Source organism: Mastomys coucha, unplaced genomic scaffold, assembly GCF_008632895.1.
Source record: "Mastomys coucha isolate ucsf_1 unplaced genomic scaffold, UCSF_Mcou_1 pScaffold15, whole genome shotgun sequence".
Taxonomy (NCBI): Eukaryota; Metazoa; Chordata; class Mammalia; order Rodentia; family Muridae; genus Mastomys; species Mastomys coucha.
Window position 1 is genome coordinate 92,269,947 of NW_022196897.1, and position 19,542 is coordinate 92,289,488.

At 41.9% G+C, this 19,542-nt stretch overlaps 1 protein-coding gene across 6 annotated transcripts in view; it reads left to right on the plus strand.

Moving 5' to 3' along the window:
* Positions 1–19,542, plus strand: part of Mpped2 (metallophosphoesterase domain containing 2) — a 183,474-nt gene that overhangs the window by 45,606 nt on the left and 118,326 nt on the right. For 4 of the 6 annotated variants that reach the window (XM_031371285.1, XM_031371287.1, XM_031371286.1 and 1 more), the window contains one exon: positions 11,098–11,279. The exons of 1 other annotated variant lie outside the window; for it this stretch is intronic. In XM_031371285.1, the coding sequence (XP_031227145.1) occupies positions 11,098–11,279 (182 nt within the window). Of the gene's footprint in view, positions 1–11,097; positions 11,280–19,542 lie in introns of those variants that run through there. One more of the 6 variants, XM_031371293.1, reaches the window with a different exon arrangement.

Below are 19,542 nucleotides of genomic sequence, written 5' to 3' on the forward strand. Positions count from 1 at the left end.
AAAAAATCACACCCCTGCTAGAACATGAGGCATATCGTGAAGCAATCACATTTGACCACACCTGGGATGAAAACAAAAACAAATTCTTGTAATATTTCTGTGTTTTTTAAAGAAACCAAAATTAGTTCTTATTACAAAATTGAGCGCTGGGGTTCCAGGCAGACCTATAATGGATTCTCTTTTCAACAGAATAGCTAGCTACTGGCCACAGCTCCCCACTTTTATAACTTGGATACAGCAACTCCTAGCACTCATGAAAAAGTATACACTTGCTAGAACTCTAGCTTGGCAGCTTCCCCACCCCCAAAGTGGGGAGAAGGTAATCTTCCATGGGTTATATGAATGGATGTAAGCATTGCCACTAATCAGTGAGTTAGCCATTTCAGCAAGGGGTAAAAACATAGGATTAAAGCCTTTATCATCTCTAAACAGCTTCCAAAGACATAACTCTGAAATGTAAAAATCAGTATGTTGGATTAATTTTGAAAAAGTAATTAAATGTTAGAACCTTGCTAAGGGTCTTCGAACTGCTCACTTATCTTGAAACATACTTACATGATTTCCTATATTTGGGTAAAAATTATGTTTTTTTTCCTTACGCGTGACTAGTTTTGTGACTCTATTAAGTAATCAGAGTTAGACAAAGAAACCAACAATGACCATTACAACCTACTTGAAATGGCCCTGCTATTTGGTGTTGGGTTTTGTTGTTATTGTTGTTCTTTGGTTGGTTGGTTGGTTGTTTCCCAAGTGCATTGCACACCAGTGCCTGTCATGTAACTAAATACTTGCTGCTATTATTCATTAACATTGTTGTGGTGATATTGTAACAGTGTTTGTATTCAGATGGTGCTAAAAGAGGTGTGAGATAGCTGCAGGAGACTGCCTGGCTGGCTGGCTGTATAGACAGACTCCTTGACGGTGTGTGAGCTGCTGCTGTATGATGTTCTCAGCCCTGTTTTCCCCTTTAACCCAGCTTGGCTGTACCACAGTATGTCTGTGGCTTTTGTAGTCATTTCTGAGCTGACCTTGCCTCTTTCACTCTCCTCGTCTCTTCCCCTGTGTGGAGCCTTGTCAGCTTTCCTAAAATTAAGAGCTCTTTGAAGCTATGATGCTCCTCCGGCTTCATGGTTGGGGGTCTCTCTGGCTCCTCCAGTCGTACTTGGGCTTTAAAACTTCTGCTTCTCATTGTCATAAGAACACTCTTCCAGCCACACCTTCTTAGTCACAAGTCCCCAACAGACTGAGTCGCTCCACACTCTTACTCCCTCGGTAACCCTTATTTCTTCCTGACTTTTTTTTTTCACTTTTTTTTTTAAAGATTTATTTATTTTATTTATATGAGTACACTGTAGCTGTCTTCAGACACACTAAAAGAGGGTATCAGATCCCATTACAGATGGTTGTGAGCCACCATGCAATTTCTGGGAATTGAACTCAGGACCTCTGGAAGAGCAGTCAGTGCTCTTAACCACTGAGCCGTCTCTCCAGCCCTCTTCCTGACTTTTAAAGTTCTATGTTTGTTTTCATCTGAAGTCAAATTCCAGCGTTGGGCCACTTTGGGCTTCTGCCTTTCTGATGGAAGGAGGGAACTCCTTCCCCCACCACCACCCCCCATTCCCAACTCCTGTGCACCTGACATTGACACACTCACTGCCTTGAGCCCACTGACATGCCTTCTCCCCTCTCTCTCACACACAGGCAGTGCCCCCGTGTTCTACTCTACTCCACACAATACAGAAGCCCTCTGTTGTAATGCTTGCACGTGTTTTCCCAAACCCTACATTCACCAGCCACAGCCGTCACCTCTGCTTCTTGCAGCTGCCTCCATGACACCTAGTATAATCCATGGGCTACAGGAAGTGCTCAGTAAGTTCTTGTGAGATAAACAAATGACCAAGGCACTTGCCAACACTAAACTTTTTTAAACTGAGAATTTGTAAACTATGGCAGAATCCTTAAAGATTTTTTTGTCCTCCTAAGGACCCAGCGTGGTTCTGCCCTCCTAAGTACCTTTCATAGTTCCTGGCACACAAATAGCTGGTTAGGAAATGATTGTTGACTGACTTATCTGACCAGCTGACTGACTGGAAGAATGACCTCTCAGGAAAGTGTCATGTGTCACTTTTTCACACGTGTAGGACCGGACCGTTGTCTAGAATTTTAAGCGAATCAATATGGCTGTCACATTAGAGGCATTTACCCCCCCTCCCCGAACAATGTGTTTCCAGCGGGTTACCTACACCTAATGCTGTGCCATCTGAGAGACTTCCGAGGCTGATACAGTAGCCAGGCTGATGGGCCGCTAACACCTCGAATGTAGGACTGTGACTTCACATCGAGTGCAGCGCTCTCCCATTTAAATTGTTGCCTCTTAATATTCACTGAACGTCTGCACTGCACTTTTGTCCTCAGGAAAAAAAAAAAAACAAACCAGAGGCGGCTTGCGCTCGCACAGTGGGCTTTGTTCGCTGTAATTAGCTGGTGATAGAATAGTGTTGATATAGCGGTCCAGCAGTTCCAGGGAAACAGAGCCCTCGGTGCAAACGGGGATGTATTTATATACCTAGAGTGTTCTGGTCTGTGCACTTCTTCAGCTCTGTGACAGTTCTGGGGTGTGGTGGCCAAACCAGGAAAGTTTCATCGACTCGTGGCTTCAGGAAAAAGAGAACAACTTCATTCTGGAAGCGCCTTGGTTAGCTTAGACATCCTCTCTGCTGGTTCCCTGGGATACATACTACCCTGGCTCCTTTGTTCCTCTTTGGAGCAGATTCTCCTGGAAGCTCTACCTGGAGACTGAAAGACTGCCATTTGGTCTTTTCCAGAGTCTCACTAGTCCTGGCTGTATTTTGGTGGGTCTGGACTGCAGTTAACATTTCAGGGAAGCAGAAACATGAAAGTGAAACAAGAGAGAGAGAGAGAGATGCCTTAAGAGACCTTAGCACCCAGGCATGATGGCACTTGCCCACAATTCTAGCACTGGAGGGACTAGGAAGGCGATTCAAGATTCTACACTAACCTTGCTTGCATAACAAATTCAAGGTTGGCCTGGGTTACATTAGACCCTGTTTGAGACAGAGACAGAGAAGGGCAGAGGGAGGGAGGAAGAAGCTGCTGAAGTGCTTTTCTGGAACCCTGTGACTATTGGAGCTGGCCTGCTTGCTTTCTATACACAAAAAAGGAGGATGTGACTTGCCCAACTTCTCGAAGGAGACATGTAATAAGGGCACACGTCCCTGGACTCCAAGGTCAAGGCTCACTTTAAGGCTTTTCAGTAGACTTAACTCCTCTTTGGAAACCTGCACTTAAAATCACAAATGTGTGCTTGTGACTTAAAATCTTTTAAGAATGAAGGCCACTGTTTCCGGTAGCATTTAAAAAAAAAAAAAACAAACTTTTATTTTGTTTCTTTCCCTGGTGTATTATAATATGAAAGTTAAGATTTTGAAAGATTTAATTTGATGGTAACTTGCATTAATTGAGGGACTCTTTAGATTATATTTGTCTGACAGTTTAGGAGGACTAGCATTTTATCATCCAAATTTTATTACATTTTATCTACCTATGTATTTATTTATTGTGTGGATCACATTTTATTTACTTATTTTTGTATTTGTGTGTGTGTGTGTGTGTGTGTAGATCAGAGGACAGGTTTTAGGAGTTGGTTCTCGCCTCTGCCACGTGGGTCCTATGGATTGAGTTCAAGTCACCAGGCTTGCCAGCAAGCACCTTTAACTGCGCCATTTCAAGGGCTCATATTTTATCATTTTGAAGTCACTATATTTTCTTCAGGTTCAGAAAACTTCCAAAACTAAGTGGATGAACAGAGAAGGGGATTGTAAGCCCTGAAGGCAGGATTTTAGCTGCTGCTCTGTCTCCTCAGGGGAAGGCAAGTCACTTTACACCAATCAGTGTTTTCCAAAGTGTGAGATGCATTATTATTGGTGTTGGGCGAGATGTGTTAGAGTGGGTAAACCTTTCCTTAAAAATTTAATTTATTTTAATGTATAATTGGAAAGTTTGACCAACATGACATCATTGATAATACTTTTCAGGTACAAACTAAAAAGTAAATTTTTATGAGAGTGGTAAGACATTTAAAAAAATTAACAGTAAAGAAGGAAAATAAAGGCAATGCTTACAAAAGATATAGGCTTAGTTGAGCTGAGCTTTTCTCAGTATAAAAGCTCTGTAATTCTTAGTCTAGCTCTTCCTTATTTATTATTTTATTTTAATTTTTTTTTTTTTTTTTTTTTTTTTTTTTTTTGAGACAGGGTTTCTCTGTGTAGCCCTGGCTGTCCTGGAACTCACTCTGTAGACCAGGCTGGCCTTGAACTCAGAAATCTACCTGCCTCTGCCTCCCAAGTGCTGGGATTAAAAGCATGTGCCACCACTGCCCGGCTATTTTAAATGTTTTTATGTGTATGGGTGTCTTGCTGTATGCATAACTGGGCACCATGTGCATTCCTGATGTCTAAGGAGGCCAAAAGAGGACATCTGGATTCCCTGGACCCTACAGTTACAAGCAACTGTGAGCTGCCATGTGGGTCCTGAAATTGAACCCCAGGTCCTCTAGAAGAGCAGTCAGTGCTCTTAACTGCTGAGCCATCTCTCCAGTCCCGTCCCTTATATTTTTTGGTTTTTGGTGTTTTTTTTTTTTAATTGTTGCACTTACTGGTTTTGCATTTGTCTTTATCAAACAGAATGTCTAATTCTGGTGCTATAACAGCACACATACAATTTTAGCTTTCATGCTATGTGAAATATTGTATGTTAAAAATGAAAACCTTAATGTCACATTGGAAGGCTTTTGCTGATAAAATCACCTCATTGCATAAGCATGGCATGATGGGTTTAGAGTGGAACAGGTGATGGTAAATGCATTGAGATCCTGTTAAAAGTACTTGATAAGGGGCACACTCCACACTCACATTGATGGGAAGCTAATTGTATACACAACACAAGGGTTTCATTGTGTTCATGGTGTAAAGAGTAAATCCATACCACATGGTAAGCTCTTCCTAAAGATTTATCAATGAAACTTCCAATTCTGTATAAGTAATTATTAGGAGCAAAAACATATGACTAGATGACTCTATGGCAGAAACAGTGCTATTATGGTATTTGGGGGAAGGTGGCTAAAAAACCACCGAGTGTCAGTAGTAAATAATGGAATACTTCATTTGTATGAATGTATAGCATTTGGTTAAGCTTCAAAAAAATATTTGAGATTGGCCCAAAATGGGTATAGAGACTGAAGAGATTCTTAGTGGTTAAGGGCATTTGCTGTTCTTGCAGATTCCCAGCACCCTTATAGTAGTTCACCACCACCTGTAACTCTAGCTCCTGGAGATTTGACTCCTTTTTCTGGCCTCAGTGATCGCCAGACAGATATGTAGTGTATAAACATATACAAATACAAAACATACATATAAAACAAGGCAAAACAAAGTGGAGAATTAATTGGAAATGAGTTTAAGATGATCACTTGGCTTTCTCCATGGTCTAGATAAGTACTTGTCTTACATGAATGGCTCGTTGTTCTGTCAATTCACACAGACAATGAGTTCTGACACTATAAATGGAGAGGTTCCAATTACCAATGTCTTCATACCTAGGCTAGGATCCCCGGGGTTCTGAGGTCACTAGGTTCCCTGGCACACACAGGAAAACTGGATAAACTGGCCACTCAACCAGAGCAAAGATTACATTAGATCACAGAAGATTATTTTCAAATACTTGGATAGCTGTTGTGTGGAAAGGGGACTGGGTTCTTACTCTATTACTATTTCAGAAAGTAAAATGAGGACCAAGAAAGTGATGGCAGGAAGTGGGCTTTCGGAGTGTATTCTGTGTTCATTATTATGTTATACATTTTGTATGAGAGATCTCCTTTTCATTTTTTCATGTGTATGTGTGTACTGTGTGCATATGTACATATGTGTGGTAAGGGGCACTGTCCTATCTCCTTTTTTTCTAGATGAAGGAACCAGGCAAAGGGTTAGCCTTGTAACATGATTTTTCACCATGCATGGTTTGAATCTGAAATGTGTCAGAGGCCATTTTCTTTGTTAACATTTAGGTTGCTGGTCTGTGGTTGCTGTCGAGAGGTGGTGCATCTGTAGGAGATGCAGCCTGGTGGAAGGAAGGAAAGCTGTGGGAGGCATAGCCTTGAAGTAGTGGGACCTTGGCCTCTTCTCTCTGTCACCATTAGCCACAATGATGAGAGGAGCTTTGGTCCATCACACACTCCATGCTGTGATATTTGTCCTTCACACAAGCCCAAAGCAATAGAACCTAGTGACTGTGAACAGAAACCCCTGCGGTTGTGAGTCAAAGGAGACCTTTCCCTCTTTTAAGTCATTCATCTCAGGTACCTTGACACTATGACAGTCGGTTGACACACATCCGTACCTGTGAAGTGGGATTCTGAGCTTTGACTGTAGCCTGGCTCTGACCACATTTACTTTACTCTTGCTCTTCTGTTTCCATTTTCAGAGCATGTGCTTTGTGCAGACCCTGTACTTGACAGTTTATATTTTCCCAGCAGTATAGCAAATTAGGCATTGTTATTCTCATTTTATAGTTGGGAAGATACAAAGCTCAAAGGAATTCAGAAACTTAAGCCCACAGCGAATGACTTGCAATTGCAATTCAGTAGGATCCCTGGACCGTGTTCACTTTCCCTAGAGATGCAGAGTTTGGGGCTAAAATCTTTTGGTGGGGTGGGAGGAATTAAATATTGTTTTATTCTTTGAACATCCCAAACGTTTATACCATTCAAATCTGTACAAAACAGCTTCCCTCCTTCCTTCACCCCTTCCCGTCTTGGTTTGCTCTCTTCCTTTTCTTTTCCTTTGGTTAATAGCCTTCCCCACCCAATTGGTGCTACCTGTGTGCACATGGGCATCTGGTCATTCACCGAGGCACAAGTAACCTACCAGTGGCCACATCTTCAAAGGAGGGTGCCCTTTCCATCCTTAGCAGCCGTTAATTGTCAGAAGCTCCTCCAGTAGCCTCCGATCTCTATCACCCATGCTAGAATTTTACTGGTTTAATCTTAGGCAGGTTTTGTGGGGTTAACCATACATAGCTGCTGTGAGGTGGTGTGTGGAACAGCCATATTATGTCCAGAACAAAGCTTTGCATAGCTCTCCTCACCATCTTAAAATCTAAAATTCTTCAAGCTCCCTCTACCTTGAAGTTTCCTGCTGTTTGAATGATGAGGGCTTACCAGAGACGACCCACAGTCAATCACTGTTTTTTTTTTCTTTATTTGTCACATTGAATATGTGAGTTATGAGTTTCTGCATTAACCATTATCCACTGCAAAAGAAACTTCTGTGGCCAAAGTTGAGAGCTACCCGCAAATTTACAGGTAGAACTAGTGTCGCTGGATTGGATGGAACTAAGACTTATATAGTTAGTAGAACTTCAAAATTCAGCACCTGTAATGGCTGGGAGACATGAAGGAGCTTGAAATCTCCCTTTCTCTGCAAGCTTTGTGATGGAAATTTCTTTCAGCTAGGCCAAGAAAGGGTAAAGGGGTTTTAAGCATCATGTAAAGTTCTGAACCTGACACCTTGTCCTGCTTTGGGATTTTTATGATACTGTTTTTTTTTCCCCCTCATCTCTCCAAGTCATCTTGTTTCCCTTGGGAGTACTCAGAAGTATGTGCAGATCTCATTCTGATGTTTAAATCTGGCCCCGGGGCTTCAGTAGCCATGGTAGAAGCCTCGCTTCCTAGGATGCTTGACATGATGCTCTAGGAAGAATGCTGGGTCATTTGAGAAGTCAGTAGCATGAGCCATAAGTGGCACTGTTGCTGAGTACAGAGGAAAACGGAGTGGGAGTCTTCCCACAGGTGGACAGATGTGCCTCCAGCAGAGTTCCCCTTGGATGTTCTTTATAGCTGTCTTGACTTGCCTTCAGAAGGTATTTATCAGATGCCCAGTTTGGAAGGACTAGTTTTCTGCAGGGCTGCCAAGTTTAATTATCCCCACTGAAACTTACCTACTGACCCAGACATTTTTTTTTTAAGATTTATTTATTTATTTTACATATATGAGCACACCATTGCTCTCTTCAGACACACCAGAAGAGGACATCAGATCCCATTACAGATGTTTGTGAGCCACTGTGTGGTTGCTGGGAATTGAACTCAGGACCTCTGGAAGAGCAGTCAATGCTCTTACCCTCTGAGCCATCTCTCCAGCCCTGACCCAGACATCTTATTGTCCATTTTGGAGTCTGTGTGTAGAGATAACCTTACTTCTGTGGATTCCCAGGTGGTAGTTTCCAACATGTCCTAGGGTGTGGCTCTGGGGTGCTCGGTCTTATCTTCTGCAGCCATCTCTTGCTTTGAGCTTTATGTTATAAGAAAGGATATCACTGTCTCAAGGTAGGAGTGTGTATATTCAGTTTGCAGTTTTTTATCCTCCCCACTACCCCCAACTCTTTTCTTCAATCATTCTTCTATGTTTCTCTCATAGAATATTCTTCTATGTTTCTCTAATAATATCACATTGGTAGAGTCCACGAGTGACACATGTCTCTGCTTGTCTTGCTGCTGTCTGATTTGGCCTCTTCAACTCATTCTGGCTGAAAGCAAAAGTGAGCCAGTTTCTCTCTTTTTCTTGTCCCCTCACCCACTTCTATTACGTTGGACTTCACGCATTAATTCTGAACATGGAAATGTTCCTCTGGAGGATGTGGGAGGGTGCAGAAGAAAGCTGAAGTGACTCAAAGACTGAGTGGCATTTCCCCTGATTTCAGAAGGATCACTGTCCAAATTGTAGTCAAGATACGGAAATGCCCTGTGTACTGTGGTGATTGCCTCCTGTTGCGTTTGTGGAATTATAGACCAAAGGGGTCTGTTTGCAATGGCCTGTTCTACTTTCTATCTACCTAATTAGAAATGATGGCTTTGACAACCCTATGATATATTGCAGTGGACTTCCAAGTATTTTGATGCAGTAGCCTTGCATGTATCTTGGTAGAATTTCAGAGTAGGACCTCATCTATGTTCTCTATCAGTTGGATAAACACTGGAAAATAAAGATATGTGTACACATATGCACGCATACACACACACAACACATCCGTGCACACTCACAACATGTAACATATTCTTATTTTTAATGATCCAATAATAAAATCTCCCTCAAATATCTGTCAGTTGGATCTGAATGTAGCAGTCCCATTAGAGTGAGCAGCTGAATTTTCTAAGAGTCATACCTGTCGCTTTTAGTGGGTGACAGCCAGCTGCAGAGGGGACATTCACCCGTTCTCTGGGGAAATTGCTTTCAGAAGACAGGAGATGTTGTAAGATGGGAACCACTGAGGTTGAGCATTTAAGAGTTTCCAGGGATCGAAAGAAAGACTGAACAATTTTCTATGTTAAAGAAAAAGCATTGTTGAATATAATAAAAAGGGTTCATTGGCTACTGATGAGATCAGTGGGTTCGGAAACTTTCTCCATGGTAACAGCATATTCATTCATAGCCTTTACAGGAAAAAAAAATCCGGATGTGTTTTGAACAAGTTAAACTTTATGTGGGGGTTTCTAATGAGATTGACTTCAATAATTGCATCTCAGCTCCAGACTCTCTCTCACTCCTCTGTCTCTCTCTGTCTCTGTCGGTCTCTGTCTCTGTCTCTGTCTCTCTCTCTCTCCATTCTCCTTTCTTCTTCTTTACTTTGCTTCTTGGACAAAGATGAAAAGATTAAGCTCACATGGAAGAAATTCAAGGACTATCTAGGCTGCATACGAATGTCTTTATTTTGTTCCTGCAATTACCTTGTTAAAGAGATTGTTTCTTTAAAAAGACAGCGAGAAAAAGAAATTAAATAAACCCTGTAGAGACATTCTGCACCAGAAGTTTGCATGTGTTTCCCTGTGTTCTCGGATGCTTGCCAACTATCAAGGGTGAGACTGCGATAGAAAATACTGTTCCTTATTTAATGTTTTACACTCCAACCTCCACACCGCCTAGTTGCTTCTCTGGTGACCTCTTTGCGTTTATGGCTGCTACTTCTCCTCTATCATCCAACAAGAAGTGCACGTGCCTACAGAGACATTAAAGGAAGCTGATGGTAGAGAGTTGATACAGCTAAACTGCCCTTAACTCGGGACAAACCTCTTAAATAATTAAAACTGTATGCTCCAAGAGCCAGATCTGCATTTCTTTACCAAGTTTATTTAACACACTTTGTTACACTCAATTAAATGAAAATGTTCCCTTTCATTTTCTTGGCTTTAGGTTGATCACTTTGCCTTTTGGTTCTTATGGCCCTCATGTAATTTCACAGTGTTTAGGTCTCTGAAACTATACGTGTATTTATTAATGCACACACAGGTATAAACAGAACCATTCACCAACATCCTCCTTAGATAAGAGAGAATCTGTGCCTGAGGCATCTGATCTAAGGTGTAACCTAGACTACAGATAATTCCTTGTGGTATAGATGATCTTGACAAAGCTTTTCCTGTATGCATCTTTAAAAAAAAAAAAAATGTTACGTGCCATTCCTTTGCCTCCTCAAAACTTGATCGGTAAACCTCATAGCAAAAATCTGGAGATGTAGGTGTTGGCTGAGTGTGGGAAGGAAACTGAATGTGGGTGCTGTCTCTGCAGCTCAGCTGGCTGAGCATGCGCAGGTTGCTCTCTGTAAATTAGCTCTTTGCTTAAGCTATGCATGTTTAAGAAGGAATTAATGAGATATCCGCTTCCTAATGAGTGGCGGGATCTGTGGAAACATGATGAGAGAGAAAGGGCATAATTTTGCTTCCTTAGTTGGGGCTCAATATCCTGACACTTCAGTATTAATCACTATCAGTTTCTTGGGCTTTTTCTGACTCTTGCCTTTTCATTTTCCTACCAGGTAAGTAACACACTTTGAATTTTCCTAGTGGGACTGTAGATGAAGGATGCTCTCTTCTTCATATCCCAGGTGTCCCTTTCTGCCTTGGGCTCTTCTGTCCTTGTGTTAGACTCTTTAGGTGTGTGCATGATGACAGTCAATGTGTCTGTATGATGACTATCATGAGGGTTCTAACATGTTTAACTGTTACGGGATCTGTTATGTCTACTTTAGGGTCGACCCCATCCCATATGACACTCCAAAACCAGCGGGCCACACGCGGTTTGTCTGCATCTCAGACACACACTCCAGAACAGATGGTATCCAGATGCCTTATGGGGACATCCTTCTCCACACAGGCGATTTCACCGAGCTGGGACTGCCCTCAGAGGTTAAGAAGTTTAATGACTGGTTAGGTAAGGAATGATTGCGTTCTGGCGGCCCCAATTAACCTTTCCCGGTCTGAGTGTCACTCACTGCGTCCTAATTGAATTAGAGCACTTGGAAGCCGGCTCAGCCATTTCTTGTATGATATGCTGTGGTGTCTAGCTGTAATCCAATTTTGTTAATTAAAGATGAATTTTTAGATATTTAATTTTACTGTGCATCCTTTCAGTGCCTGGCCTCAGCGGCTCTGGGGCAAAGAGCTTGGAAGCTTTGAAACCAATCTCATCTCTCTCCTCCTGCTTTAATGAGGACATTCATTGGCCCACACAAGTCCTAGAATCATATTTTTAATTCATTGGTTTTAGTCTTTCTAAGTTATCATTAGCAAAGGTATACAAAAGACCTAGAGGTAAGAGAATGCTTCTAAGTATCAGAGAGGGTGTGAAAGTCCTTCTTAGATGCCCAGCTCCTCCTTAGCTATGTACTACCTAGACGCAGCTTTCCCCAGGGTCCTGCACAAGCTGTCCTGATATAACACTCATCAGATTTTCCTGAACATGGGGAAAATGTTCATGAGGGAGTGAAGAGGAAGAAGGGGGAGTGGTAGGACAGATATGACTATCCAATCAATGGTCCTGTAATTCAGCAAAACACTGGTTCCTGGGAGGGCAGCTGCCAGAGATTATTGTTGCAAGGCCATCCTGGAGTTAGTCACAACTGTTTGGGCCTGATCTTTAGGGCTGAGATGCATTGCAGCTCAGTGGCAGCGAACATGCCCACCACCCATTCATCTGTAAGCTGCTGAGGTCAGTCCTGGCACCAGAAAGGAAATAAAATCTATAAATAAAAATAAGAAACAAAAAAGGGGTAAAGCATTTCTGAAGACACTAAAGAATAATATAGTACAAGCTAAATATCATTCTGGAAGAATGAAGTCATGAGTGTTTTGTGAGCCAATGAAAATTACTCAGGAGATTTAGGCAGAAACTTTAAGTTTTGTTTTGTTTATTTTTTTTTTTAAATCAAACTAAAGCAAGGTATGGGAAAGTTTTAAGTTATTGATTAGAGATGATAGAAGATGCATATTTATTGATAGTAATGTTCATTAAAATGCTTAAGATGCGTTAAAAATAAACAATACATTTTACTTTGAACAATTTTGCTTTTTCATGTGTTCATGTATGCCTGTCTACTTGTACATAATTGTCATCAGAGTACAATCACCATCATTCTTGGCTACTTTTATTTGATCATTATCGGTAAGACTAAACATCTTTGTGTAATGTCTATATTTATCCCTTTTAGTGATAGCATAACATGTTGGCTGTACTTTTATTTGGTAAGACAATTCTTTAAAAACAAACATTTAAATAGATAGCAGTATGTCCTTTGGCAGCAAGAATTGAAATGTGTATTTTCTGTCTTTTGTTTCTGCTGACTTATTTTTTGGGGTAAAAGACTGATTATGAATTAAAGTCTCAAGCTGGAGCTATACCGTTCTCGTTTCTCCTGCTTACTGGCAGCCATCATGCTTTCCGTGGTAGCTGGGCTTCATTAGTGGTGAATGATGTGCCAGTCTACCGTGATCTTGGTACTGATGCGGGAGCTTTTAAATCTTCTGCCCTCTCAGTAGGTGCTCAGTCTTATTTAAAGCACACAGATATTTTAGAAATCATTTAGCAAGATGTCTCATTTTTATAGACAACGGAGATACAAAGAAGTTAAGAGACTTTTTTTTTTTTTTTAGTTTCCTTGTGGCAGAGTTGGGTGTAATTTTTTTTTTTTTACTTTTTTTTTCCTGCCTTAGCAAACTTCTCTTTCAAGAATTATCTCTTCATTTTAATCACTCTTTAATGTCAAAGGTCAAAGGCAATTGTGTGTGAGTGTGTGTGTGTGTGTGTGTGTGTGTGTGAGTGTGTGTGTGAGTGTGTGTATGTAAATGCAGTGTCCAAGAAGGCCAGAGGTGTCAAATTCACTTAAAGGGGAGTTACAGGCTTTTAGCCCCTGTTTTAATCACTTTTTATCAATGGCCTCTTTGTAGCTATAGTTATTTGGTAGTAAGAACCAAGTCTGCATAGGCATTAAGGCTATATGGAGCATGTTTTGTTTTGTTTTGTTTTCTCCAGGAAGGGCAGAGCTTCGGGGAGGTGTTCTCAGGAACACAGACAGGTTAGATCCTGGTTCTAATCTCGTGGAGCTACTGACCTTGGGTGTCTGAGTTCACCTCTTTTCTCCTTGGTTTCCATCTGCAGAACTAAGGATTAATACTACCTGTCTTTCTGGATTGCTGTGCAGATTAATCAGTAAATGATTGCTGGTAGTGAGTTTTGTGGGCCATTAATAACGGAATGGGGAATGTGGTGAGTGAACCATCAACAGATATTTAAAGGGTGAAAACAAGAAGAGGTCAGAGGAATTATTTAGTAGATTAGGGATAAACACTTGGAGATTTTATAAGGGAAAGCATGCCATAAATGGAAATGTGCCGTAACTAAGGAAATAAAATGATAAGGAAGTAAAACGCTAAAGCCCAGCTGTACATCAGCCCTTTTTCCCTCTCATCTCCCCAGCCCCCACCCCATCTAGTGAGGCAGAAGGGAGAGGTCTCAGTAAGGGGTGTATAACCAGAGACCAATGGGAGCCCATGAGAAATGGGTAGAGAAGCTGGGTTCCCATAGAGAAGGCTGAGAATAGCTCACGGTTACCAGGGCAACTCAGGGTGCTCAGAGGGTGAGAGATGGTGTGTGATTACTGTACCACTTGGCTCCAGCAGAAACCTCTCCCCTGGAGAGGGTGCTTCCAGCCCTTCCTGCTAGGTAGAAGTCAGGGTCAGACTAGGGCCTCTGCCACAATAGAGCGTTCCACCCTCGGCAGCTTGGGTCATACAAGTCTAATCACCTCTGACTGATCTTAGTCTTTCCTCTCTGCTGTCCTCTTCTTTGCAAGCACCATTGCCTCCTCTCAAGCTCTATGTTTCTAAATTAGGTAAATCTGGTTCAGAGACATTTTACAGATAGCTTTCTTCAAGGTCATTTAGTAGGTAAGAAAATTTGAAGGAGCTAGCGAGATGACTTAGTAGGTGAGGCCACCTTGCCACCAAGTGTGGTGACCTCAGTTCTATTTCGAGGTCCCACGTGGTAGAGAGCTGACTTCCGCAAATCATCACACATAATTTTCACACATGCACCCTGGCACATGCATGTACATACATACACAATCAGTCAATCAGGCTCCAGAGGAGCTAACTGGTCTACCCAAGTCTACTCATTGGGTAAAAGCGAGGCTGTGTGACTATAACGTGTGACCTAAGATTTGCTCATGTGTTATGAGCATGGGAGAACTTCAGCAGCAGCTTCACTTGGAAGTTGAGGAGCTGTTTGGCCAGGTGCTAATACCGCACATATTTGAAAGATGGTTTTCAGTCCTGCTCATTTTCACTCTCACCCTGACCCACCAACTACAAGGCCTGAGGATCCCTAATGAGCTCACTGTTGATTTGGAGGCGGCAGGCCCTCATTAGTATGCCCATATGCCACAGGGCAGGTGTAATGCAGAAAGTTATTAATCTGGGATAATTGATGAGACAGGTTACCATAGTCCGAAAGATTGAGCTGAAGCTAGTAACAGTCTGAGGATAGAACAGTGGGATAGCATGTTGATGTTATAAAGCAGTGGAAGACACCTGCTTTTGTATTTACTGGGTTTTTTTTTTTTTAAGTATATAAATTGTTTAACCTTTCAACTGACTCTTGGGGCCCCTTTTTGGTAAAATGGGCAATGATATAAATATTACTTCGTAGTTGTTGTGAGGCGTCCTAGATAGGGTTAGTGTTGCTTAGATCAAACACCATGACCAAAGCAAGCTGGGGAGGGAAAGGCTTATTTGGCCTTCACCTCCATATTGTTGTTTATCACTGAAGGAAGTCAGGGCAGGAATTCAAACAGGGCAGAAACCTGGAGGCAGGAGCTGATGCAGAGGCCACGAAGGGGTGCTGCTTACTGGCGTATTCAGCCTGCTTTCTTATAGAACTGAGGACCACCAGTCCAGGGATAGCACTGTCTACAATGCGGTAGGCTCTCCTCCATCACTAATGAGGAAAATGCTCTCCAGCAAGATCTTGCGGAGGCATTTTCTCAAGTGAGAATTCCTTTAGTTTGTATGTCGAGTTTGACATAACTAGCCAGCACAGGAGAGTATCCTGTGTGATCCAGCCTAGACCATCCTGTGTGACAGTGTGATATTGTTCTCACTTGTCTGCAATCCAGAGTCACCTGGGAGCCATGCCTCTGGTCATGCCTCTATGGGTTATCTTGATTGCCTTAACTGATGAGGGACAGAGAAAAGGAACAGAAAACAGTGGGCACCCACTGCTTGTTGTATTCTGCCTCCTGAATAGCGGGACCAACAGGACTAACCACTTCAGGCTCCTGCCGCCCTCACTTCCCCTCTGTGATGGACTGTACCTCTCTTTTGTAAGGCAGAAGAAATCCTTCTCCCTTTGATTACCTAGAGTATTTTAGTACAACAGAAAGAAACTAAGACAGCTGTCCCCAATTACTGCAGAGGAACTAAGAGAGTCTTCAGTCTAGGTAGGCTTCAAGATGCAGCAACTAAAGTGGTTGACGTGGGAGTAAGACAGAGTTTGGAAACCTCCCTCTCCACAGAGAAGTTAGACAGCAAGAGCCCTTAAATATTCCTTATTTGATATAAATAGAAAATGGAGAAACCAAATTACTGTGGGTCTCACTCAATAAATGGCTGAGTGGCAGGGTGGAGTGGGTACACTAACACATTGTCTGCATGAGGAGTAAGCCCCAGTTTCACACACTATTCCATGCAATCCTCTTGATAACTTGTCAGTAAGAACTAAGGTATCATTAACCAGTTAAGTGCATACAGCTAAGAAGTGATCTTAGGTTTTGATTTGAGATCCATCAGACTGCAACGTCCAGTCAGCTAATCACCTCCCTCACCCCAATCTGCTGTCCTTACAGAAAAAAAAATATGTCCCTCGCTCTACCTAGCTGCTTTCTAGGGAGCCAGTCCACCATTAGAAAGATAAGCGGTTTCTAGGGCCAGGGGCTGAATGTCGAATTATGGGAAAGAGACACATATACATTTTCTTCCAGTTTAAAAAAGAATGATGGTTAAATAATTATAGTCCCATCTGTATTTTATCCCAGAAGTGCTGCAGGGGTATCAAGAGAAGGCAGGTACTGCTTAGCTGAGCTGGGGCCCTGCCCCCACCCCCAAACGACAGCGACATTTCCTTTTCACCTTGGCAAAAAAAAAAAAAAAAAAAAAAAAAATGGATCCCAGTCACAGCTTCGGGTTAAACTTGTTAAGGACAAAGTAGCTGTCAGTTAAAATGTGATTATTTTTATTGCTTTTTCTTAAATTCTGAACATCGGTGCTTCTAATACCAGCTTCCCTGGAGGCACATTTTATGTGGTGCCTTTTCATGTTGCCGTCGGCCATGTCTTTCCCCCCACCAGTGCCTGTTTACTGACGCTCATCGCTGCTCACTGGGTTTCATTTACGCTGGTGTCTTGTTTTCAGAATAGGTCTGGCAGGCCTCTTCTTGGTTATTGTAGACATGGTGGCAGATGCTGTACCAGTGGTCTTTAGGGGTTCTTACTTGATTGCTAATGCCCATCCTCACAGCCAGCTTCCAATGACTGAACCACGAGCATCTTCCCACTTCTCACACGCATATCAGGCCCCTTCCCGTCTCTTTCCATTTGTAAACCCTGCCCTGGCTTATTGATAGAATGACCATCTTTAAAAAAAAAAAAAACAAAAAACAAAGAAACACTCACTCATCCCCCATGATGGTCGCCTAGTTGCTTTCCTTAACACAGTGGCCAGACCTCTGCACAGCCCATCCTGTGCTGGAAACAGAATCATTAGCCTGTGGTTTCACTCTGCTGGACAAGGGTGTACGCCCAACGAGGGCTCTTCAAACACCTGATGTACACAGAGGTTTGTTGAATCGCTGAATTAATGAACATAAAGTATGAGACAGTTTTTATCTTCTACTTTGGCCCAAACATTGCTTCCAGCCTTTCCTCTGTTCCTTTTCTCCTAAAACCCTTTTTTAGCAGCCAGCTCCTTATTGCTAGTGACTGGCAAGCTATGCAGAAGTACTTAAGAAGCATTCGCTTCCGCTGCTGTTTGCCTTCCAACACAATGAATTGGGAATACCGAGGGTTTGTGGTCTATTCCTACCGCTGGAAGTTCATGCACAATAATGGACTCAGGCAGGATGCTTCTCTATCATAGCCCCAGGACTGTGAGCTCCTCCGCTTGGCTTTTCTTTGGTTTGGAGTTTTCACTGAGTACCTCTGAACTTCAGTTTCTTTGGGGCCAAGAGGGATACTGCAAATGTTTCCAGGACAGTCTTGGGAATGTTCTCTTTTTCAGGAGCATCGTGTAGGCGATGATTTTAACTGTGTGACTATAACCAGAGCCCAGACCGTCCATATAAATCAATTTTGCTCCATTCTGAATACAGTGTTCCTTTTCCTGTGATTTTGCTGTTGGTACAACAGGAAAGTCCTTCACAGCCTCACCAGTTAACCTTATATGTACACCTACTGTCTGTTCATACGTGTAGTTTAGAAAACAGATTGTGGTAGGAAGGAAGCAAAATACCTGTGGAGAGATAGAAGTAACCACATGAATTTTAATATGCATCCTTGTGGAATATTTCCTGTTCTCCTTCTGTCACACACACACACACACACACACACACACACACACACACAAAATCTTTCACCAAAAGCAGCAATGCTCTTTCATAGCTGTTTCTTAACAACGTATCATGAACAACTTAAACATCAATCAAGATGCCCTAAATACGTTTCCCCAAACAATACTTTAATTTTAAGATACATACATGTTAATTATAGAAGTCCAAATATGTGAACATGCACAAAGTTGAAAATACACACGTCTCTGCAGTCCCATCTCTAGAGGAATTCATATTTGGTAGACACCATCTTGAAAATATTTCTACTTTCATTTCTGTGCTGAAGACCTCCTAGTAATAAGATAGCTATACTCTCTGAGGACTTTAATGACAATTAAAAAAAAACAGTTAATAGAGCTGTACATGTTAATTTGCAACTTTAAAAATGTAGCCTGCCGTGCTCTGTTTACATCAGTGTGGGCCTCTGCTGCTAGAGTGAGCTGCCTCATTTGTTGGTCCTGTCTCTACCAGTGGACTAGCAAGCACTCCCATCCTTCATTACCAGGACCACTGTCCTGGTGAGCATCCTTCTTGCTCTGTCTTTGTAAACATCATTAATTACATTTGTAGGGTTTATTCCTAGAAGGAGAATGGTTCCTTTAAATGACACATATTGTTAAGAAGACTATTTGTTTTATCTATTACCAAATGTCCCCTGTGAAGACTTCTATGTCTCTTTAATACTTTTGGTAGTATTTGAGAGTCTTTGTCACATATTCTTTGAATGTTCTTAAAGGAAGAAAGTCTTCACCCTTAAAGTACTTTTAGAAAGTGACTACATACTCTATTTGGTTTGAATTCTGAAAGCTTAGGTGGTCCTTGTTTTTCATTTTTGTTTTTGTTTTTGTTTTTGTTTTGTTTTTTCAAGACAGGGTTTCTCTGTGTAGCCCTGGCTGTCAGAAATCCACCTGCCTCTGCCTCCCAAGTGCTGGGATTAAAGGCGTACACCACCACTGCCTGGTTGGTGGTCCTTGTTTTATATTTTATTTTATTTTTTGGTTTTTCAAGACAGGGTTTCTCTGTGTAGCTCTGGCTGTCCTGGAACTCACTCTGTAGACCAGGCTGGCTTCAAACTCAGAAATCCACCTGCCTCTGCCTCCCAAGTGCTGGGATTAAAGGCGTGTGCCACCACTGCCAGGCTGGTCCTTGTTTTTAAAAGGAAAAAAATGATAAAGAAAATATTGAGATTGATAGTGCATCCCATAACCTGCAAATAATTGCTCTGAATGAAGGCTGTGCATACTGTGCTGTGCGCATATATGCATGTGTGCATATATGTCTCGTCATATAAAGAATCAGGGGCTATCAAGAACAGTATGAGTCCTGAGTGTATTCTGCCCTATTTAAATTCTGCTTTAACCTTGTTAATGATGTGATCTTCAATCCATTCATCTGTTGAAGGAGAAATATTAGTAGTTAGCAAAGCTGAGTGCAAGGCTTGTCATGAGCTTAAATATGCTTTATCAGCATACCCAACACATTGAGGTTGACTTCCTATTTCCGTGATGAAACATTCTGAACAAGTGCAACTTGAAGGCAG